General features: G+C 44.0%; 1 protein-coding gene across 1 annotated transcript in view; it reads right to left on the bottom strand.

Moving 5' to 3' along the window:
- Window positions 1-73: 73 nt before the first annotated feature.
- The window catches only part of dmxl1 (Dmx like 1), a 69,202-nt gene continuing 44,746 nt past the window's right edge, over window positions 74-24,529 (bottom strand). The window contains exons 32-51 of the mRNA XM_080004660.1: window positions 22,283-22,474; window positions 21,702-21,775; window positions 19,313-19,434; window positions 18,237-18,494; window positions 17,163-17,386; window positions 16,666-16,808; window positions 15,874-15,959; window positions 13,074-13,275; window positions 11,286-11,403; window positions 10,841-10,903; window positions 9,317-9,403; window positions 8,553-8,674; window positions 7,228-7,375; window positions 6,036-6,096; window positions 5,552-5,679; window positions 4,772-4,849; window positions 4,593-4,684; window positions 4,383-4,435; window positions 3,883-4,100; window positions 74-2,274 (exon numbers count right to left, since the gene is read on the bottom strand). Coding sequence (XP_079860786.1) covers window positions 2,032-2,274; window positions 3,883-4,100; window positions 4,383-4,435; window positions 4,593-4,684; window positions 4,772-4,849; window positions 5,552-5,679; window positions 6,036-6,096; window positions 7,228-7,375; window positions 8,553-8,674; window positions 9,317-9,403; window positions 10,841-10,903; window positions 11,286-11,403; window positions 13,074-13,275; window positions 15,874-15,959; window positions 16,666-16,808; window positions 17,163-17,386; window positions 18,237-18,494; window positions 19,313-19,434; window positions 21,702-21,775; window positions 22,283-22,474 — 2,712 coding nt within the window. The 3' untranslated portion in view covers window positions 74-2,031. The remainder of the gene's footprint in view (window positions 2,275-3,882; window positions 4,101-4,382; window positions 4,436-4,592; window positions 4,685-4,771; window positions 4,850-5,551; window positions 5,680-6,035; window positions 6,097-7,227; window positions 7,376-8,552; window positions 8,675-9,316; window positions 9,404-10,840; window positions 10,904-11,285; window positions 11,404-13,073; window positions 13,276-15,873; window positions 15,960-16,665; window positions 16,809-17,162; window positions 17,387-18,236; window positions 18,495-19,312; window positions 19,435-21,701; window positions 21,776-22,282; window positions 22,475-24,529) is intronic.

Genomic DNA, 24,529 nt, shown 5'->3' with positions numbered 1-24,529 from the left:
ACCGCCGCTGCTCACTTGGCAAATGCAATAAATTAAATGCAACGTAACCTCTGCAAAATTAAACAAGAACAACATGGAACCCTATTTTTATTACATCCGTACATTTTATATAGAGAACAATTTACAATATATTCATTATAAAATTAGAATTATCTGAGCAGATTCACATTTGCGAGATTGAAGAGCAGCAGCAGGGTAAGGCTCAAGCTCCTCCGCTCGACAAGTCGCCGCAGTTAAATTAAAGTGAGAAGCTTCAATCTTCAAAGGAAGAAGAAAAAAAAAAAAAAAAAGTGAAACAGCAAAAAAAACAAGGTGAAAAAAACAAACCCTAGGCTTCGATAAAATGTCATCCGTTGCTTTTTAATCATTGAAAAATCATCAAAAGAATAAAGCAAACCCATGGCAGAAACGGTGGCCGATATATATGAACAAGTAAGTAAACCCCGTATGTGTACGGCGTCAACTTCAAGAAGCAGAGTTTGGATCAATGTGACGATGGAATAAAACCGGTTCCTCGACGCTGCTTCACGGCCGTCTGGAATAAAGCTGAGCAGCAGCAACAAGATGAGGCTTTTAATTTTTTTTGGGGGGGGGGGGGGGGGGGGTTAGCTTTATGGGTTAAACCCTTCAGACAAGATGGCGCTGTGACTATATGTTTGATAATAATAAATGGACCTAGATTACATTTCCAAGCAAAGTCTTAAAGGCAATGCAGCGCATGTGGATGGATTAAAAAAAAAACAGTAAAAAAAAAAAAAAAAATCAATAAAGGCCGTTACTGTCATCTAGCGTCTCCACAAAACAACCTCATTCCAATCCAGAGCAAAGCTAAACTGAACCACAACTAAGTCGTTTTGAATGTACGTTCCCCGATCGGGAATCCAACATCTGGTGTCGGAGGAAGGTGGTCGCTGGAATAAAACGCACAACAAAACTATTTATCCCTATTTAAGCGTCCACCCCCAAAGCATCATCCCACGTTGCTAGTTCTGCCGCGTCCTGTTTAGCGCTTGTTAAACTTGAGCCTACGAAGGAAGTACACGCACACAGAAGGTAGCATTGATTATTCTCCAACCGTCGAGAGGGCTTTGTCTTAAAAATTCAAAGCCAACTTGTGCAACTTAATACCACAAACTCCTCCCACGTCCTGACCAGCGCGGCAGAAGCAGTTTTCAGAGATTAAGGACACTTAACACCACCAGTTAACTCCGGGTCAACACCGTAACTCACTTTTATACACCGTCCTCTAGATATGAAAGCTGTGCCATCTGGTGTCGCGGCCGCAGGCTGGACGCCGCCCGCCCGGCCACACTGTTTGAGCGAATACAGAGAGAGAAGCGGCGCCGGAAAATACTACGTGAGGCGCCGAGCGACGGCGGATCGAGATGGGAACGACACGTTTGGAAATCACAGTCGATGTCACCTGTGTATATAAAAAAAAAAAAAAAAAAAATTATAATGATAAGAATAATAATTTAAAACGAGGCTTCAGGTTGGGTCTGCTCCGCATCTCGTTCGCTCCGAGCGAGAGCGCGGCGGCTAAAAGACCCGAAGCCTTTTCCTACGCGGAGCCAAAAGCACCGGCGCACGCCGCGTGGGGCAGCTGCTAAAAATCTCCAGTTAACGTGGAAATGGGATCGCCGGAATGCGGCAGGAATCTTCTGGGGTTTCGTGTGCAAAGTGGACCGGGCTTATTGCGTTGCGCTGGGGGGAGGGGGCAGCGTGGTCCATCCTAATATTGAAGTACAAACACTGCTCGTCTCTAGCTCTAATACTTTATGATCACAGGGTTCCAAGCGGCCATCTTAAAATTCCTCTGGAACGTCCCGTTGATTGTCTCGGTTCTACTCCTGCGTCTCTCGCAGACTCTTGTGCAGCACCACCGCCACTCCACCCCGCTCCTTCATCAAAATGAGTAACGGTCGTTCCACAACCCGCGGTGGACGACCTCGCCCCGACCGTTCCGCACAAATCCACAGGACTGGCCTCGGCGAGAGGCGGGAGCCGCCGCCCGGGCGCCGCGCGCCCTCGTCAGATGATGAACTTGACGTCGTTCTTGCCGTGGTGGTGGTGGTGGTGGTTGTTGCCGCCGACGGCGTAGCGGTCCGGCAGCACCCTCATCTTCATGGTGCCGTCGGCGCCGCAGGAGAAGATGTGATTGGCCGGTCCCACCTCGATCTGCATGACGCCCGTGCCCAGGTTCCTGAACAGCGACTGGCGGGCGTGCTCGCTGGGGAAGGTGTGCAGCAGCGACTGCGTGGCCACGCTCCACACCTGCGGAGGCCAGACACGACACGTGTGAGGGTGGAGCAGGAGCCGACACGGAAACAGGAGGTTCCTGGACTTTGTTCCAGATTTGATTCCGTGTTGGTTGGGGAAAATAAAACAAACGTCCACTTTTTAACGCAGCGGAACAACGCCTCGGCGACATGGAACCTCCTCCGTGTTCCGCTCACGACAGACGCCTCAAACTCTCCCTGCCAATCAGCCATTTAAACACGTGATTTTGGAGCTGATTTGTCCTGAATGTTGCTGGAATATTCTCATTGCTGTTTTGATTTATTTTCTCTGTTTGTATAAAAGCACGCATTGGCATTTGATTGCATCTTAATTGATGTAACTCGACCGTTTGTTTCCGGAGGTGAAATAAAGGTTTTTCCGTTTAGAATAAATTACCTTCAAAGCGTCATCTAAGGCAGAAAGAGCGTTTGAGTGGCGGGCGGATCCAACGTTGAGTCTTTTCGTTTTTTTTTTAAGCCAGACTAAACACAAACGACCAATCTGCCACAGAGCTACGGCGCCATGGCAACAGAGACCTGGCCTCACCCGGACAGGACGGAACTCAAAAATTACCTGGCACAAGCTTCAATGTCGTACTTTCCGTTTGTGACATTTCAACGTCCACTCTGATGTCTGGCCATTCTTTATGCAGGTCCGACAAGAGATAAATATTAAATATATAGATAAATAGTTACATTTTAAATATAGATAAATATCAAAGATATAGATAAATAGTTAAATATATAGATAAATAGTTACATTTTAAATATAGATAAATATCAAAGATATAGATAAATAGTTAAATATATAGATAAATAGTTACATTTTAAATATAGATAAATATCAAAGATATAGATAAATAGTTAAATATATCGATAAATATTCCGGATATAAACAGCAAAACATTGATTTTTTACATTGCAATGCCTGCCAACAACTGTTGCCCAGAGCAACCAGATTTCCCTTCAGAAATGACAGTTTGGAAATGTGTCGAGTGACATTTTTTTAATTTTCTTATTCCACTGGAGTCCTTATATTTTTGCTTCGCGTTACCAGATCTGGATTCAGTTCTTTAGCAGCTGAGGGTTTCAAGGTGAGCGTGTCGGAATGCAGGAAATTAAGTAACTTTTTTTTTTGGATGGCATTGATCTCACACCTGATTGGCAACACATTGGAATCGGAGCCTACACAGTCGATGTAGGAAACAGCAGAATCCAGGTCTCCAAATGGATTCTGAATGCATTCTACTTAACAGAAAGACTAGTTTCTGGGGTCTGCGCCTGGTGTTTCTATCTTCCAGTGATCAATAGAGACTCTTACCCGCACCGAAAAAGTGTGATCTGTGTGCTGGCAAGTTCAAACACCACAGAATAACTTCAACTTCTTAAACAGGATCAAAGATTCAACAGAAGGTTGAGGAGCTCTGCTCCTTTTAACTTGCTTCAGGCGGTCTTTTTTTTTTTTTAAACCTCTATAGTTAACTATAAAAATATTAACTAAATAAAAATAGAAACATTAACATTTCACAATGACTAGTCGCTATCATAGGCAAACTCAATGTAAATAATGATTTGAGGTATAGGTTTTTTGGTCGGGACCCACCTTGATGTTGCCCTCTGCTGAGCCGCTGATGAAGCTTCCCTCGGTGGAGTCCACGGCGAGGGCCTTGACCGGGGAGTCGTGCCCCTGGAAGCTCTGGCGCTGGAGCCGATGAGGAAGCTCCAGGACGCTGATCCAGCCCTTCCTGCCGCCCGTGATCAGCAGCTGCTGCTTGGGAGCCAACGACAGGACCGTGGCACCGGAGTCGTGGCAGCAGAAAGCTGAGAGAGAGACGGACAAAGAATGAGATGGAGAGAGGGGAAAGAGGACAGAAAACAGGAAGAGGGATGAAGAGAATGAAAAGAGATTTTGATGAGACAAGCGGCGGGTTGGTGGTTGTGTGGAGGAACGCAGGATGGAGAAAAGGAGGACGAGAAAATAATGAATGCCACGTGCGGGAAAATCAAATATAGCGGAGGAGGGGGAAAGAGGAGTGGGGGAAATGATGGTTTTATCAGTGTGATCGGTTGATTTGTCATTGCAGACGCCGCGCTGAGGCTCACCGTGCACCAGGCTGTTCAGAGGAGTCACAAGAGTGTCCCACAGGCACACGTTCCTGCCAGGACGGAAATAAAAACCCAAATTACACTCCGGCCCAAACCTTTTTTTTTTTTTACGTTAACGGTGAAGGGCACGGAGGACCGGAGCCAAAACTGAAGAGGGTGAAAGGTTAATTAGAAAAAAATCCTCAACGCGGGTGACGCAGCTCGTACCTGTTGTCGGTTGAAAGCCCGGCGGTGGCGATAAGAGACGAGGATCCCACGAAGACAAAGTCGTGAGCCGTCTTGTTGTGGCACTGCAGCGCCTGGAACGGGCCAAACGGCAGCGGACGTGACGCAGGACATTTTACGAAAGAGGAGCGGAGAGGGGTGGAGGGGTGGAGGGGTCTTACCAGGTAGGGCTTGGGTGCGTTGCCGCTGGTGTTGGTCTGCCACAGACTCAACCCTCCGTCGGCGTCAACTATGCCGAACTGCAAGGCAGTGAGAGCAGCTTCAGAGGACGGGCTTCGGAACACATGACCAAACAATTCCACGTTTTGTAATAATTTGCCTTAAATGTTATATATTTCACCTTGATTATAACACCCGAGCGATTAAGAGATGTTCCCTGGAAAAGGCCTCGGTAGTCAAAGCCACGTTCGCAAAACCCGAAATAGCGTTTCCCCCACCCCCCCCCCCCCCCCATCCACCCTTTTTGCCAGAACTTCCAGATAAGACATTAGCGCTGCTAGGAGCAGGCACCGTCTGGGAAAACCAGCCAAGTGAGCCTGAAGCCAGAGCCTCGGTTCAGAGCAGGTGAATCAGCCGCTCCGCTGCGGTGAGTTGTGAAGGAAAGTGTGAAAAATGTTGCTGAAACCGACGTGCTCACAGCACGGTGCAGTCACTTAAAAACCCAAATATAGTCTGACATCTGTGCAGTGGTAAACTGTTTAACTCACCGCACCCCCCCCCCCCCCCACGCCCCCCGCGCATTTTGCTTTTGTGACACAACAGCTTTTCTCTGAGACAATTAGCTAAGACAGGCAAATTTAGAGCGCATATATTTGTATATAAGATTCAGTTACAATCAAACTTTCAGTTGATGACTTTCATACAAATAATTGCAATTAACAATTGAAGTGTCTTTTTGTCGTCCATGTTATGCCACGCTCAGTGTAGAGTGCAGTAGTGACCTTGTTGCCCTGATGGTTGAATCTTATCCTGGTGACTCGGGAGTTGCCGGGGCTCCTGAAGCAGACGATCTGCTGCGAGTGTCCCCACTCAAACATCCTCACGCTGCCGTCCTGCGCTCCCGTCAGGTCTGCCAAACCACACACAAAAAAAAGGCTTGAAACGCCGCCCTCCCACGGGGCTCTGGTCCCAACATGACGTTCTTGGAATCTGCCGTTCAAACACCTACAGTAACAACTCAGTTCCTGCGCTGTACTTCGTGGTGAAAGTATGCGGTTCGTTACAAGTAGAGCTGATGGCTTTGTCACTTTGTTGTTTCTATTTATTGAATCTCATGAATAAATAACTTTATACATTTTTTATTTTGTTGATGAAAATTTTTTTTTTGTGAAACGTGGACTGTGTATATAAAGCTCACAGGTGAACATGTGTGAACTCTGACCTCCAGCTTCACTGATCGGTCATTGTTCTCACACATGTACTCACAGTAGGGCAGCGTGGGATGGGAGGTCATCCTCCTGACGTTGTTGATGTTCCGCTTGATCAGCTGGAGGAACAAAGTGAGGAGGCGGAGGAAGAAGTTCTTTTGTAGAAAGCCATACGGGATTACGTGAAACCAAGACGTTTGAAATAAAAAATGAACAACTTCTGCCGCTCGGTGCAGCGGCGCAGAGCTAGAGCACATTTCAATATTTTAACCCAAGTGAACTTAAAACAAAAACACCCACTGAACATTCATCCTTCATCTGGAATTTAATCGCATCACGGGATTGAACCACTGAACTGCAACAGAAACTCTGTGTGAATGAAAGAGAACCGAGGAGGGATCAGATACATTATTGCAGTGATTCTTAACCTTTTGACGTCGAGAACCCTCAGTTTGATGTGTTTTAGGCCACAACTGCCATTTGATGAGATTTAAAAGATCTTTATCGTTAGATATGATTTAGTCCAAACTCCCACACCCATCTGTACTATAGTAAGAGACAAGTGAAACTATGATCAAAACATTTTGGCATCATTTTGCTGGAACCTTCTTTAAGGACCCCTGGGAGTCCCCGGACCCCACGTTGAGATCACTGCATTATCTTATCCAGTATTATTATGCTAAAAGCTGGAAGCTTGTGTCACAGTTTGTTGGGAGAATTCTAATGCAGGGAGTGGAGCCCGCTGTCCAGCCTGCTCATAAAGGGCAGAGACGAAGCTGGACAATATCAACAAACATGACGCACAACTGTTGGATTGAAAAGGGCAGCGTGAGCATCGGAACAAAATCCAACTAAATCAATACCCATTACTGAGTCAAAGTGGCTTTCTAGACTCTGGAACCAAAAACAGAGTTCAGTCTGGGTGAGAGCACGGCGACAGATTGAGGCTCAGTGACTCGCTACAAACTCCGGCTCGGTTCCCTCCGGAAGTCGGCAAAGGGAAAGCTAATGTTAAAACCTTGATGCTTTTGGAAAACCCCGTTCAGACAGAATTTATTATTTATTGGCGAAAAATGTAAAATGTTATTCAAAGCGGCAACGGCAGTAATCCATGCAAACTTCTTCCCTGAAGATCAGGATTACGCAGTAAGGGGGGGGGACAGGGAAGTGGGACCTGAAGTCCTGACTTAAAACTGAGGCGTGCGTCTGGAAAGGGTGAAACGGAGCGGACGCGGTGCAGGGAGGCTCACCACGGCGGCTCCCCTGCCCGTCTGCAGGCCTCCCAGCCAGGGCATGTTGATGGGCGTGCCGGGGCTGCTGTGGGTGTAGGGCGTCGTGCCGTGGAGGGACCCGAAGTCATCGCGCGCGTGGATCACCAGGAAGTCGTCTCCTCCCACGCTGAGAAAGTAACGGAACGACGATTTGAACAAACGGACCAGAGGTTTGAACAATGAGAGCAGCCAAAAAGTAAAAACCTTCAGCTTGTGTGCGTGAATTTTCTTCGATTGAGGGGCACTTGGGGAAGGCGCCATTTGTTTGCAAATATGTGTAAACACCGGTGAACGAGGAGCTCACGCACTTAACAAGTAACAAGCAGCTGACAAAATGAGTGGCGCTAAAATATGGATGAATACGGAACCTAACCAACCCGTGCGTTTGCCTCAATTAATGTTTCACACACAAAAATGGCTCCCATTTCATAAACGAGAGCCTGTCTACTTGACAAATAAACAAACAGAACTCAGCAGAGATGGGGTCATGTGTACATTATACTTTGTTTAAGGAAGATGGTTTATTTCAATCCCCAGTTGTGTGTATAAGTAACAGCAGTTAGGACTATTGATTTAGGGCAATTGCAAACAAAAGCTGAACTGCTTTTATATAAAAATTACTTGTTTTAGCAGCGAAAGCTACAATAAATGAATGGATTAGAATTCAGGGCTATCTTTTGGGCAGGATCTCAAGAGTCAATTCCGCTATCAAGGGTAACAATTCAATATCAATGAAATCGGATATTGATGTGATGGCTCACACTGCAAATCTATATTGATATAATATATCAATATAGATACATATATATAGAATATAAATGTCAATATTATTGACATTTATATTCTATATATATGTATCTATATTGATATAATATATCAATATAGATACATATATATAGAATATAAATGTCAATATTATTGACATTTTATACATGAGATTTGTTTTTTATTGTACCATCTAATGTGCGTTAAAGATATTTCACAGGACAAATTCAGTCTAATACAGAATCAAATATAAATTCAGACTAGGGTGCATTTAATCTAAGCGGAAAATGGTTGCACAACTTGGTATTGAGTTTTTCTGTGTTTTCAAATCAACGCAGAAATTGAAACAATTGAACTGAAATGAATGAGTATCAATTACTTCTATCCAACTATATGAGAGTTCAATGAAAACAAGTTGGATAAACACGTCCGAATAAAAATCACACAAAGGAAGCACATCACAAGCCATCACAAAAGTAATGAAGGGTCTCAGGTTGGGTGATTTGAGAAAACTCTCCCCGCACTCGGGTTTCACTTACCCCTTGGTTTCAGGCTCCATATCATCATCGATCCACGTCAAGATCTGTGTGGCCAAGATGGAGGACACGTCCAGTTCCTGAATGTCATGGGTGGACGCCATGACTAAACAGTTACGATTGGCCTGGAAGGAGGACGAGGGAGGGGGACAGGGGAGTAGGATGAGATGGAGAGGAGGTAGAGAGAGAGTTGAGGGGAGGGGGGGAAGATACATGGATAAAGAAATAGAAACCGTTTCAATAGGATGAGGAGGATGAACAACGGCACGAGTCGTGGAGGAAGAAAAAAAAAAAAAACAAGGTGGCGGCCCCAGACGTCCCCGATATAATAACGACCTGAGCCGGGCCTTGCTTTGATCGCTGATAGGAGAGCTAGAAAACAGACTGGCAGTGCCGCTTTCCCTAAAATAGAGCGTAATGACGGCAGCACTGTGTCAACATTTTGCCGTTTGAGACGACGCAGGTTGAGCAACATCAGAAGGGCAGGGAAGGCATCCCTTATTCACCAGGCAGGAAGCAAACTCTTCCAGGAATTTAGCTTAAAAGGTTTGAGCGAAAAGAAGTGGAGACCCCCCCATGGTGAGGATCCGGACGGAGATAGACGATCACATTTCATTGGGGGGCCAAACGTTTACCGAGCACAGGGTGTTTTGATCACAACCTTTTAATCCGTTAGCCTGCGTTCCACAGCGCACCCTTCCAAGCACTGGGTATCAGGTGGCTTTAAATTATTATTTTATTATGGTTTCTGCGTCGAGAAGCTGTACCTTGTTGATGGCGAAGGCTGTGATGATATCAGACTCTTTGTGGATGATTCGTGCTTTTCCACCCGGGTAGCCCATCTCTGCATCAATCTTTGGAGGGAAACAGCAATGTTTCAATGTCGCCACCTCAATGTTTCAGTGAGCTTACAGTTTAAAAAGATTTGCTATTATTATACTACTAGTACATCCAGTCCCCCCCCCTTACACTTCAGCATTACTGCTTTATGCATCTTGCAATGTCCAAACTCCATTAGTATTATGTTAGCATGACCACAAACAACCGTTCTGCGGCAAGCCCACAAGCCCACATTGCGCAATAGGAATCCTATGTGATGTCTGATGTAGTAGAGTACGCCAAATGACTGCATAACATGTACGTGATGTTGGGTTCTAAAGCTGTGATTATTCAAAGTGAAGGAGCCGTCCTTTGAGCATGAGATTGAATTAAGCCATAATCGCACTTGTGCGTGAGGGAAAAAGACCACTTCTTTGTCAGATGGAATGGAAAAAAACTCAACTTATAGAAAGCGAAATATGGCGGTTTGCCATTTTCGCAGCGCACATAATCCCTGTGGGATGCAGATTCACTGCGACAGTGTTGGGCCTATTAATCAGAAGCTATTTGGCTTCATGGCGTTCCCTCCGAGAGACTGGGTTAATTAACGACGAGCCAAATGGGAAGCCTACAGTGTGGCAGCTTGGAACGAGAAGACTAGAGGATTAACACGCCTCTGTAGAGCAGCAACATACAGCAGCACTGTGCGAGAGCTGGGCTTCAGCTTGCGAGGAATATTCAGAAAAATCACAAAATAGATTAATATCAAAGCCTAATGTTGAAGGTAGAGTTCATGACCAAGCTGGCACTGTCATGGTATTCTGACCCAAAGATCACTTTAGTGTCCCCAAGACTGGAATAATACATACAGTTCAGCAGATTGGAGGAAATCATATCTTAAACTAGTGTACAATTGTTAAATTTACACTAAACACAAGAACAGTTCATCAGGACTCACAAAATCTAACCTAGCTGCCATTTGGTTTAGTTTGACTAAATATTTTGGTGACAAAAGTCATGCATGTTTAATGCCTTAAAATTTCCCATTAACATTTTCATACCAGTGAAAAATTGAGTTTTAGCCCGTTTAGTCACTGGGACCAGGAGATAATTTTAAGGCAGGTTTTCTCACCACATTGTTCAACATCCGGAAAATAGAGCCGTTATTAAAAATAAAAAAAGAAATGTGAGCTATGAGAATGAGGAAATTTGTCTGGTCATGTAAAATGTGTGTGACTAGCCAATGGACTAAAAACTGAATTTGACACGGACATGCTCCTTCAAGTATCAACAATTCAACGTATAATTAATCGCATTACGTTAAATTTGCTTCTTAAATGAAGATACTACACTAAAGTACCAATTATAAAAAAACATGCAATTCTTCTTGCTGACATGATTCAGACTACCAGTCCCCCTCCCCCGCATCAACCCTGCCACCAATTGCCAGAAGTGACTCAAAGCAGCAGTACCTGATTGCTCCCCGTCTCGTCCGTCCCTGAACATTTCATACTGTCAGTCTGGTCCTCAACCGACTTTAATTATTATGGAAGCAACAAAATGACAGGGTGGGACACATACACAGGAAGAAGAAAAAAAAACAACAACAACAACAACAGGGAGCAGTGATAAACCATGCAGTCAAATACACATTTAGGGATGTTAATAAAACAGGCTTAATGATTCAATTATTTTACAAGAAATTAGGATATTGTATACAAAATGGGGGGAAAGTGTGAATACACATTGCTGCCATGCGGAACAGTCAAGCACAAGTGCCACCACAGAGCGAGTTAAACCAGTTTGCTATTAGTGCATGTGTTGTTATTCGTTGACTGTAAATGTTATATGCCAGTGGTCTGGTTACGCTTCACGGACGAAGCACGCGGCAGCGTGCTGCGGCAGACACCCTCCTACCTCGCTCTGCCCCCGCTTCTTAGTGAAGATGTTCCTGATGAAGGTGTCTTGGATCTGCTCCTGCTTTACCAGGTAGTGCCACAGCCGCTTAACAGGCAGCGCCGAGTGGTGGCTGGACCTGGAAAAACACCCAGAACGTCGGATTACCAACCACGCCTCATTTTAGTCGGCGATTAAATGAAGCACTAAAAAAAAAAAAAAAGCGTTGAGAATCAAAGTTTCTTTGTTGGACGAGGATTTTTAATATTTATTTTTTTATACCTTTATTTGTCCCACAAAGGGGAAATTTGCAATTTCTCTGCATTTACCCATCATAGCATCTGACGTATCTAGGAGCAGTGGGCTGCCATATAGAGGCGCTTGGGGAGCAGTTAGCGGGTTAAGCATCTTGCTCAAGGACACAGCACACTACCAGGAGGAGCCGGGGATCGAACCGGCCACCTTCTGCTTACAGGGCTGAGCACAAAGTGAGACGCTTCAAACGCATCTGGTGTTCACCCGACAATGGTAGAATCCCAGCGAACGGGAGGGAAACGCTGCAGCGGGTCACTTCTGCTTAAATTCAGGTTCAAACCCCAACCCACGCATGGCCTCAGGATCGGCTTTTTCATCATGTCAAAGGCTTTCCGTATCTGGCGCGTAAGGCAAATTACAGTCAAATGCAGCTGGTCACGTTAACGTTTGTCTCTTCACTACAGTGCCGAGGGCTGTTTTGGCTGATACAATTATCAAGTCCAAATCTGTAGCTTTGGGTTACAGTCATGCCGCCTCGGGTGCTGCAAGAAGAAAAACAAATGCACAAAGAAATTTCGCACTGCCGTTAACATCAGCAATAGCATCAACTGTTAGGAGTAACTGGTTCGTCATTTTAATCAATTACACATCTGAACATACAAAGACTAATTAAAAAGGTACAGGGGGATGCATGTTGTGTTTGACTCCTAGAAATCAACTCATCGGTGATTCCCCACTGTTTCACTCAGAGCCAAAGGGTGATTTTTCACAGCCCGTAAAATCTTACGACTCCATTTGGAAACGTTTCTAAACATGGAGTTCCAGTCTTCTGCAGGTGTTGCCTTCAAGATGTGATTAATTCAGACTTTAGAAAATCTGATGACACTAAGCATGTTTCCGACAAGCTTTATTTGTCTGGACAACCTGGACATCATTTTGGTCATCAGGCATTTTTTCAAGTTGACAGTACATTGTGTTGGTTGATTGCTACTTCCCGCACACACTTGACACACCAGGCTGCCAATACATAAGAAAGCTGTCACCAGTAAGAGCAGCAAACAACGCAGAGCAAGGCATCTCATGCATTGACTTGGCTGTGGGATTCTACTGTTATAAAACTGTCACAACTATTACTAAATAACCTGCTCACAACTATTTGAGCCGAGTGAGTGAATGTGTGGCAGTGCATTTCCATCAGTTGGATTGAGATGAGATAATTAGTAAAAAAAATAAAAATAAAAAATCCCAAATTTCTATGTTCAATGTCAATAGATCTCTTCAGAAACAGGTAGACAAAGACCATTACGCCATCAAAAGCTCACACTAAGCACATATTATTATAGTGACATAAGATTAACTACTGAGGTAATTTGCCAAGGACCACCCGCTCCAACAGAGCATCCAATAGCAATGTCCAACAATTATTTTATACATTTTTTGTAACTTCAAATGTTTTGCTCACTAACACACATCATTAAAATGACCTCTAAGAAAAAAAAAAAAAAAAATCTTTTTTGGATGAAGAACGGTCTCAAACACAGGTTTTTTTTCTACCTGAATGGAGCGTTGGATGGTTCGAACAGGGCCTTGTGTCTGAGGAGGGCAGGACCAGGAGTGGCAGTGCCCTCCTGGGGGAAAGTGGAGATGTACTTGGAGGGGGGGCCTCCAAAAAGCTCCAGCCTCTTCTGCAGAACCTGCTCCCAGCGCTGCAGTGTCTTGAGCACCGAGTGGCACAGCGGGGAGCCGACCGGCAAATCTAGGCACACAAAAAAATACGATCAGATGATGAAATAAATAAATGTGCACGCTAACACAAAGCTGCTTTATATAAAGTGGATAAAGTTTTCATTGGATGTAGATCAGTGTTTCCCCTAGAATTTTTTTTCCCAGGCCCGGTGTTACGCACCGAAAGAGGCCTAAAACAGACGAGGCGCGCAGGATGGCATATTGGCATGGTCAGCTTCGGTCGGATGCGCCACGTGCAGGACTGCAATTCATATTTTTGTTCAAAGTTTTGTTTGCTCGATATATTAAAGACTTCAAACAAAGTGATCATAAGAAGAGGACGATTTAATAAGCTGGATTTATCGCATAAAAATAAGCTGTGTAACCAATGACCTTAAAACATTGGCACATCATGAACACCGTGTGCATGATTCATTGCTGCACTTTATCTTCCTTGGCTTGGAGAAAAATGTTACCATGGCATCATGATATGGAGATTTTGCCACAGGAAGCCCATTTATTGAAATCTTCACACAGGCCCCCAAGTGCTCTCCCTGCAGCCTGTTTTCCTTAGGTCTGCTTTCACCTTCCAAAAGTGAAGATTTGTCTTCATTTAGTAAATTGTCTAATTTAAGGGTAGATTTCTATCAAAAGCAACCATGAGTTGTAGCCTGGTAACCTGTTCATGTTGGGGGGGGGGATAAATCATGTTCACACTGCCCACAGGAACGGCGAGTGCGGTAATTTAAACAACCAACAAGGCGGCCTCCGTGAAGCGCACCCACTCCCTATGTAGATAAAATGTCTCATTCCCTCAACTCATTCACGCTCAACACAATTATGATTTTCTTGGGATTATACACTAATCAAAACACTTGTGAATACCATATTCCATGTCTGCCAAATCCGTTCCGTAAATTCTACACACTGCACTTTTAAAGTGAATGATAAGGGATACTGCTGTATTGAGCTTGTTACCGCCATCACCGCAAACAAATATAAGTAATAACAAAAATAAATATGTCTATGAAATAATCCTGAAATCATTTGAGGCAATAAATATAGAAATAAATATGAATATATAAATAAGTAAATATCCGCCCGAGCATTCATGGGATCTTAAAATCACTTTCAGTTCGCCGTGGGGTTTCGTGAGACCCTACGAATCTTATGCCAAGTTGCCATTTTCAAGCACGCAAAGTGAGAAAGCGAAAGTCCTGCAGGGCACACCACGGTGGTGGACCGGTGGTGCAGGTGCCAGGTGTGGTGTCACTGCCATGGCCACTCGCTCCCTTTCCCATTTGGAAAACAGGCCTGTTGGTTTTTTTATTTTTAACGATTTGAATAGGCTATTTTGGAAAACAGTAAAGTTTTGATAACGTTTTGAATAGGCCATTACAAAACTATTTTATAAAATGATTTTCGGTTTTACTGTTGACACTGAGAACATGGAGACGGTCACATTTTAACATCCCTAGTTTGCATGTGTGTTTAAATAGTATAAATGGACTGTAAATGTCAATTAAAAAAAGACCCTTCAATATTTTTTTTTCCAGGGCACAGGGCTGTTATTTTTAGCGTTAAAAATGTATTGATTTATTTAAAAAAAAAATTTACAAGGCCTGGACAATTGTAGGGGAAACACTGGCGATTAAAGGAGAATTCAACCACAGAGCAACATTGCACTCATTCAAAGCAGACCTATTATGCTCCTTTTCACCAAGATAATATATGGTCTGAGGTTCCCAAAAATGTTTAATTTTTTTTTTTTACTGAAAATACCACTTAGATTATGCATTCGAGTCATTCTAACATGCGTCCAATCCACCCTGTCTGAAAACGGGCTGTTTCAGTGGGAGGAGCCACCCTCCCGAGGACCCTAGTTCTGAGAGGCAAACGTTTGAGCATGGCTTCAGTGTAACGTTCTATTTACTCAGTAACTTTCACTGTATCAGTCCACCAGCTTCAGCGTGTGTGTGTGCAAGCGGAGAGCTCATTCTTAATTGGTTCATAAGAAACTGAGCCCATGAAGAGAGACCCAGAGTGCGATTTCGTCAGATTGATGATAGAAAGAATTTTCAAAGTGTCAATGAACTAAAACATTCAGCACCGAAGCACAAAGGAATTCCATTTATCTTTGCTTTGTGTGAAGCAGGATCACACACAGCTGAGTCTCCTTCCCCTGCTGAAAAGGACAAAACCAACCATTACCCCATTACATTAAATATAATCACAACCACATGCAATATCGAGGGCTATTTCCTGCAGAGGAAAAGACCAACAGATCAGGTCCAATAAAGTTGGACCTGATCTGTTCTCCCCAGCCTCGATCACATAATCCACACACACACACACACACACACACACACACACACACACACACACACACACACACACACACACACACACACACACACACACACACACACACACACACACACACACACACACACACACACACACACACACACTTTTTTGAATGAACTGGGAGTTTAATTAACATGTGCACTCTCAACCCAGCACTCAACGCAGAGGTAAAACCGTTGCATCACCCTGGGACAACGATGAGAGGCGTTCGTCTTGATATAGAATGTTGGCAGGAAAAACAGATATATAACGGAGGATTTACCCAATAGGTCGTGTCCAGCCATCGGGTAGAAGGACTTGAGGTTGACCAGAACCAGTTGGACCATCGCTAGGCGCATCAGACACCAGCTAGAGAGAAATCATCCATTTAATGACCTTCAGAGCTGTAGAATGAATTCAAATTGAAAGGGTTCCTCTGAGGAGCCACTTCCCCGTGTCCTCATGATCACATTAGTACAGCGCACGCGACAATGTGTGTCCTACCGTGTGCTTGCTCTGGTAGTACAACTGAAATGTTGTACTGACTGTATCAAGCCACATAATATTTTCCATTGATAACGTGTAGGGTGGATATTACAGAAATGTCTTAAATCTGAAACCCAATCTTACGACATTTAGGATTTCCTAACTCCAGTATTAAATATTATTTTAAGACAAGAATTTGCGTCCTAATTAAAGAATGGCAATAGAGTACGTCAGTTAGCTAGCTAGTCTGTTAAAGATGAAGCCTCTCGCAAACACGGGTATTACTATGGATAAAGGCTTAAACAATGGATTGCAGATTGTGCTTCAGAATCGACAAAAGTAGTTACAACTTCCCAAGTTAAGATAAGAAAGAACACAGCCGTGAGTTTAGGATTTTCTTCTGTAATAGCAAAAAAACATTTTCCTAAACTTAAAACCTCACCAAAAACTCAAGATAAGACCAACACTTCTGTAATGAGGCCCCTCAACCGTAAATGAAGCGATTCCCTGCGAGCGGAATCCATTCGAGCGACATCGCACAGTGTGAAATATGTCTACCGCGCTAGTCTCGCGGAAAGAGCTTGTGCACCTGTAGGAGTTATTGTTGGAGTGCTCTCGCAGTGGAGAATTTGGGTCAAACACGTCGTCGTACTCTTCGACGTCTTCGTCCTGGCTCTCCTGGCTCTCCTCTGAGTCATATTCTTCTCTGTTTTCAGAGTGAGGCAGGAACGGCTGCAACAACACATGAAGGAAAACAGACTGACAGTTGCCGAGGGGGGGTGGGGGGGGGTTGTGCCAGGACGCACTGACTGATTCATAACAGTTGACATAGTTGTGATATCAGGGGTGTTACAGTCAAACATGCATTAAGAAAATTACATGAAAAAGACTGAGCTATTGTCAACCATCTGGCGTAGTCCACGTTCTCCCTTGTCAAGCACAAAAAAAAAAGTATGGTATACACCCGTATGTTTTGAAACTTGCAGATCATTATCATTCAACTCCTTTTAGAAGGCAAGAAAACACAGTTTCAGTGCTGGTCAGTTATTCTCAGAGCATAAGGAAACTTATGTTTTAACTGATTACCTTGGCAATGAAGTAGTCCCAAATGCTTAGTTCCGGTGGAACAAAACGCTCTTTGAAGATGGAGGCTGCTTCTTGCTCCATGCCTGATCCCGGCCTGGGACTGGCTGGGCTGGTAGGCCTCTCCCTGTCCCGCTCCAACCCCGCCTCCTCCCTGGAGCTGTTCCGTGACGACAGCAGCCTGAAGCGTCTGGACTTCCTCTCTGAGCCATCACTGGCGGGTGAGGCTGAAGTGATAACAACATAACAGGCTGCTGTCACGTTCACATCATGTATGCATCAAAGCCTTTAACAATATAATAATACAACTTATAAAACAAATATCTGTTCCATCCTGAACATACAGCAACTCTGCAGGAGTGGGCTTGGTACCAGCCGTGCCACGACATCGTCAGCATCGAAAAGTCAAAATGTTTTATTCAGGTAACAGTATTTACAGAAAAGTTATATCAGTCTCCCTCTAATACGCCTGCAGAACCGAAAGACACGGCTGGAATAAGGGAGACGAGAGGGTTTATTTTGGTCTTGACATTGGGGCTTTCACAGCAGTACATGCTCACATACAGAGCACGTACAACCCCCCCTTGGAGTAATACAGAGATCTTATTATTTTAGATTTGGTCGCCAGAGAGTGCACGCCCTGTTTGCCCACGTCTTCTATTCATAATTTGGGAATCGGCAGGAAGGGGACGATGATTGGGGTGGACCGAGTTGTGCCACAGGGGTTTGATATAATTTGATATAAATACAAAGGTTACGATTCGATTAAATATTGTATTAAATTGGATATAAATGAGATGGCTCACAACACAAAAGTATATATACTGACATTTTACACAATAATGAGAATTGCTGCCAACTTTTCAATGTACCATCTAACTTGCATTACAAAAATATTCCACCGAAGAAATTCAGCCAAGTAAAAGACATTAAACATTTCAATTAATTTGTGACTATGTTAGTATTTAATTTAAGCAGAAAACGGTTGCATAACTTCCAAATATCATAGTCTTTCGTCTCGGGTCCGCACCGATTTTGTGTTGTTGCGGGGGGGGGGCTAAGAACAGCGCTACCAACCTGGCGGGGGGGATTTAGCCGGGCTGTTGGTTTTCTCAATGACAGGGGTCCTGGCCCCTCCTCCAAACACAGCTAACCACAGCTGGCTGTTGAGCGGGTGAGCCACGATGCGGAACAGCTCGTTGCTGGAGTGGGTGGCCAGGCCGTGGACGAACAGGCTGAGGTACACAGCCGTCAGGATCTCGCAGAGGAGCACCGCTAATCCCGGCTGGCTCTCCTCGCCTACCGAGCTCAGCAGGCGGATCATTGAGGCGATACCTGGGGGGGGGGGGGGGGCGACGACGATGACAGAGAAAGACAGGGAAAGGGAAGAGTAAGGGAATGGGGAGCGGGCGATCGATGGAGGAAAAGAAGCAAGCTGGAGATAACATGAAGGGGTCTAATACAGGTGAAAATAAATGAATAACTAAAATAAATGCCATCTCGAAACAGACTGGCCTTTGAGTTAACCAGGTTAAAGTGACTTCTCCAGCAGTTTAAAAACACTTCAAACTAGCCTTAAAATATATTCACCGATTTACAAGCAAAGAGGAAATTGTCCAGTAAGCCTGGATTTCCCTGCTGCTTGGCCAAAACCAATTTAATTTGAGGTCATGATTATTGAACCGATCACTATCGGCTATTTTCGGACTATTCGTTGTCAGAGAGAGGAATTTAAACCGGGTGGTGATGTCAGTGTGCACAAATTCTTCATGGCAGTGTTGGAATTAAATAGTTATATTACTACGTACAGTACTACTTGCTAAATGTGACTAATATAATAGTCCACTATTTCAGATGAGCTGCCCTGGGCAATTAATCGATTCAAGCGAAGGAAAGAAGTCACTGTGAAATGCATGTTGGGCTTCTAGTGCAAAATAAATTGATAGTACTGTAATTACATTCATAGTCACGCTTCGACTATAGGAAATTTAGGGGAATCCTCAAAATGCTCAGTGATCCCTTTGGTCCCTTCCCGAAGACCAATATAGAAACATACGGCAACGCCGGCACGGAAACCGCTTCAATGTCGCTCTTTTTGTTTGCTTATTTATCTAGTCACCAAAGGCGGGTGGATATAACGCTGCATAGTTTACCTGGCCACTGTGCAGGAGAGGTGTTAGGCAGCACTGTCTCATCCATGCTGACTGTCCTCATTGATGGCCTCTGAGACAGCAACACACTCTGATACACTGTTCCAGTGAACTGGTTCACACGGCTGTAAGGGTGCAACACACACACGCAGATTCAACTCACATAATAGCACAAAGGAAATGTCTGCATCAAACATGAAACACCGTGCTAAAAGTAGAAAACTAAAATTGAAAATAGGGTGAGGTCTTGTAAATATGTAATGTCAAACACTGTAAATGTTAAAACTTTGTTCTGAATTTCACAAGACTCCCTGCCGAAACAGAAACAAAACTAGTGCACCAGAGCTCCACTCTCGCAAAGCATGAAATAGTAATGGCCGATAATGCGATGCTATGTATCTACGCCGCCTGGTCGAGGTGAAGACGCACCGCGCGCTTTCAGGAGGAAATTTCGGTGCTATATGAAACGCGTGAAAGAGCCTTTCAACTTACACAAAACGAGCAGGGACAACCGGGGAAGAGCGAGTTAAGGGGATACTCACAGGGAATATTGAATGCTGAACCCCACCAGAGTCTATTACGTTTCTTTCCAGCATCTAATAAATCCCCCTCAAAGCTTCTGTCAAAGAACCAATTGCCTTCACATCAGAGGGAATTCGCAAGTCAAAGGGGGAAGAGCAACCCGAAGGGAGAGCGACTGTCTTGCTTCCTCCGCTTCTTGTGTCACATTCCATGCCAAATCCGAGCCGTCGGCCTGCCGGTGCGGCACCAAGAGAGAAAAGGTGGCCACCTGACGCTTTCAGCGCTCTACATAAGCCAGATGTGCCGACTGACGGGTGTTCTCCTCATTGTCACACATTCAAACTAGGGCTGGGTTTAAAAAAAAAAAAAAAAGACAGACAATACTCCAAACAATTCAATTGTTTACATTTCTGAATCAATTTGAAAATGATAATAAATTCAATACAACCATAGTCACACACGAAGATTTCTGGATTAGACTGAATGTTTCATGCACATCAGATAATACTGAAAAGTTGGTAGCAACTCTGTTTATGTATAAAAGACAATAGAGATGGTATCGTGTCAATCAATATTGTACTGAATGGAATCATGATTCTCTGAATGGAACTTGAATTGTGAGACGCTGCCCTACATATACCCAGCCCTAGCAGAAGCAAACTGGAGAACAGAGAGAAATGGAGGATAATGTCGTCAACTCTGCTACAACTACATTGAACCCCAGTGGCCTAACAAATTAAAGTCTGTTTTAAACATTTACAGGACTCTTTCTATTCATGTCTTTGTTTCTCCCTCTAAAGCACACAAACGCAGACAAAGACCCAGAAGCTGGGTTTCAATGAACCTCAGTGGCACTACACCAAGACAGCTTATAGCATACTGTGATTACCATAACAAAGCGTGTTCAATTATAAATGGCCCTGTCTAATTCAGTGAAAGTGTTCAACTCCCGGCTGCACAGGATAGGTGGCGGGGGGCCTGCGCTTTAAGGCGTGCGTATTTGTGTGGAAGTGTTCGTCAGCTAATGTGCACTTGGCGAGCGGCGCACAAAGCACTGGCAAAACAGACTTATTCTCCTGCATCTCTTCGGGTCGTGTGGAATTTGGAAAAAAATCTCTGCGCTATGAGGGCATTCAGCTAGAACAGAAAAGAAAAAAAAAAAAAAACACGTCCTCCTGCCCCACCACCAAAACCTTTTATTTTTCCCTGAGACACATTTTTCAACGTCGCAAGCAATTCCAGTTTGAGGGCCGCGACACCGCGGCTCTTTGGAGTCACGATTCGGTCAAGCATGAGTATCAAGGATTTTTGCAAAGAAACGAACATTCTGACGTAACTGTAGCAGGAATTTATGTAAGAAAAAATGCTATACAAAATGGACCATAGCTTTGACCCAGAGCCAAGATATTTTACATCACACCCAAAAACAATGCCAAGACACAACGATTATCCCCATTTGATGATAATGTGGTGAGAGCGAGCCATAGATAAACTCATTTGGATATGAGTGAGCAAAACTGAAAAAAAAAACAAAAAAAAAAAAAACTGTTCTCTCCCACAATGTGTTTGTTGATGGTGTAAGCTTTAATTTCTAGTTTTTGTCCATTTGTGCATGAAAAACAGGAAAAATAGAATCCTTTCCGTCTTGTTTACACAAAGCAATGAACTCTTTCACTGTGTCCTTCCAGTATGAACATTTAGATGCAACAGATAAATATAGCTTTGCAAAACATAAAAAAATAATAAAAAAATGGCCTCACAGGTCATCACCTCGCCTGAGGGGATGACGCGGATGAGATTTTAAAGAACAGTAAAAGAGGGATCATTCCTTGAAAGAAAGTAAAGGCTACTGCCTGGACGAGCCACTCACCTGTAGCGTCCGTCGCAGAGACACTGATAAATGCAGGCAGACAGCGAGGCAGCCAGAGAGTGCATCACGTAAATCTGAACCAACGGGGACGGTTAAAAGAGATCAGAAAAACTGAATGGGAAATCATGAAGGGGAACAGATTTATTCCTTGAGAGGCTCTGACTAGGCAAACAAACAACTCCAAATCATAATTTCAAAACAGCACGTTCAAGTGAATTACGGGGGTAAACAGTAAATTGAATGTAACAGGTTATTCTCTTCAGCTCCCGGTGCTCGTTGTTTTCTTGTGGACTTTAAACCGAATTCATCAGATAACCTCCAGGTCCCGCTTACAAAGCCATTGTTGGTAAATTTGTAAACAACTCAATAAAACAAGGAAATCACTTCACGCCACCTGTTGCAGTGATGGCAGAATGATACAATTTCTGTGTAATAGCCACTAATTCATCATTTCAAAAGGCAGAAAAGTGCAGATTTCCCAGGGTGGTGAGCAGACGGCTGGGGACATTTCAGTCATCTAGAGTTGTACAAATGGATAGATGGGAGGTATTGTTACCAACTAGGGACAATGGCTCTCTCACCTCGTTGTTGACCACGTCTGGGTGTGGAGGGGAGTCCAGGGCATTGATGGTGTGCAAGATGTCATGTGTCAGGTTGGTCAGGTGGACGATGGGATTGGCTACCACCGTTTTAGCATTGGCTGTGCAGGCCAGCAGAAGAGGTACGGAAGCGGGTTGGGAGCTAGGTGCCACCGCTGATTGGGTAGAATCGTCCTGTTGACAAGGCACATTCAAGGCACCGGTTCATACTAGGGCTGAATGATATTAACGTCACAATACTTTAGAGAAATACTGTGATGGTGATAATTTCATTATATTTTGGGGATGAATATTGGTGATTTCATAAGATATTGCATGTAATAATTATTTGTTTAACAAATCATTAATAATATGGATAACATAACCATGCAGGTGGAGGCATTGAATAGAACAGCTCTACTAAATTTCACATTGAAGGAACATTTTATGAATTTGCTTGTTTTCCAGAACTGCCAACATACAATAACACACATGCCTGATGTTTGCTCTGTACTGATAATTGAGGGGGTCTGCACACAGTCGCAGGCAGTGCTTTCATAAATCTCCGTAAAACCAGCTCCAAATGGCTTAGTTGGTGACCAAGCAGCAACAACCTCTAAAGCCCCTTTGCCCACATGGAATCCGTAACATTGCTGGGCACAAGCACATCCCCCGCCCGCTGGCTGCACCACACCCCTAACTGTGAAAGACACATCTAGAGTCTGAGCGTCATTTTTTCTTAAAAGCAAAAGAGTACAATTGAAGAATATAAAGACCTGTCTTAGTAGAGACTGATCGTGTTTCAGTTTCTGGTCTTTGCAGCAAAGCTCCACGGTTCGGCCTCGCCATTTGTTTTGTTTTTTTCTTCCCGAAAACAAATCATAGGTTACATATTTGTATGAAATGAATATTCCTAAAAACCCACTACTTGTGCTTTATTTGGATTCGGCTCCACCCCTAATTTATGGCGGTGTTACTGCTTCCATTCCCACACACTTCCATTCACAGCCGTACCGGCATTTTCCAGAAATGATACAAGGTCAAGAGGGGGGACATTTACGGAATGGCTTTTACAGAACATCCACACTGGCTCCTTTTCCCACATGACACCAATACGGAACATTGCCAGTAGATTTTCAGCTTTCAGTGAAAGTGGGAAAGGGCCTTAAGAATGTCAGCACGAGTATTTCATTGAATTAGGCCCATTACACCTCCAGAAGGCTTGCAACTGAGTTCACCATTGACAATATTTCCTCAAATAAATATATGCCTATAACCCTTAATATGTAAACATATACTACTGGACTTTGTCATAAAGACAACAACTCCGACAGAGGTGGAGCTTCTTGTGTCAGTGGTAAAAGTGCACTCTCGTCCTCTCCATACTCATGCACGTGTTTCATCATCTTGTGGTGAAGTACAAGAGGTTGAGTGTATTAGTCCAACTTTTAAATCGCAACCATGCCCACACCATGGATAAAGCTACTTTCTTCCCATTTCAAAAAAGCAATCTCTTTAGTTTGGTCCCGCTTGGGTCCATTTCTCCATTTACCCTTGTTTGCATGAAAACATTCTGCGACACTCCGACATACACAGTGCAGCAGATGCTTTAATGATTCGGGTCACATAAACCAATCGCATTTGTTTTCACAATAAAGAGAAGCGTACACCAATATGCATGAATCTGGCAGAGACGCTGCCCAAGTTAACAGCTGCACTCAGTGTGGAAATTAGTAACCATCAAGATCTATTCTCAACCAGTATTAAAAAACAAAGCTATACCCTGGCACATATTTCGACGGTTTGTGCCACCCAACCCTTGCAGGAATCTGATGTTAAGTGTTGTGAAGAGACTATCAGTCCCTTGACACATTATGTACATGCAACGACAGCACGGTTCCCTTTCCCACGGCAGCTTGGCGGCCAGAGGAAAGGGAACCGTGCGGTCGTCCGCAGTCGGTACTTGACCACACCGCTTTGTCCACCGCAGTTTCCAAGCTGAATTGTTGCGTTTTAATCAGAAGGTAGATTTCATAGCTCAAGATCAATAGGAGGTATTAGGAGTGCTAATTTAATAAGTAAGTAGGACTGCTGGTATTTATGTGTGGTTGTACATACTATGCACACTACATGCTTCCCATCCAGCTGTCGCCAAAGAAAGAAATTGTCATGTTTCCTAAAAAGCAATGCAGGAACTTGACAACTAGGGGACCAGAATGGAGACTAAAGAAATTACTTTTTATGTTTGGG

This window comes from Zeus faber, assembly GCF_960531495.2.
Source record: "Zeus faber genome assembly, chromosome: 7".
Classification (NCBI taxonomy): Eukaryota; Metazoa; Chordata; class Actinopteri; order Zeiformes; family Zeidae; genus Zeus; species Zeus faber.
This window is presented reverse-complemented; position numbering and strand designations above follow the sequence as displayed.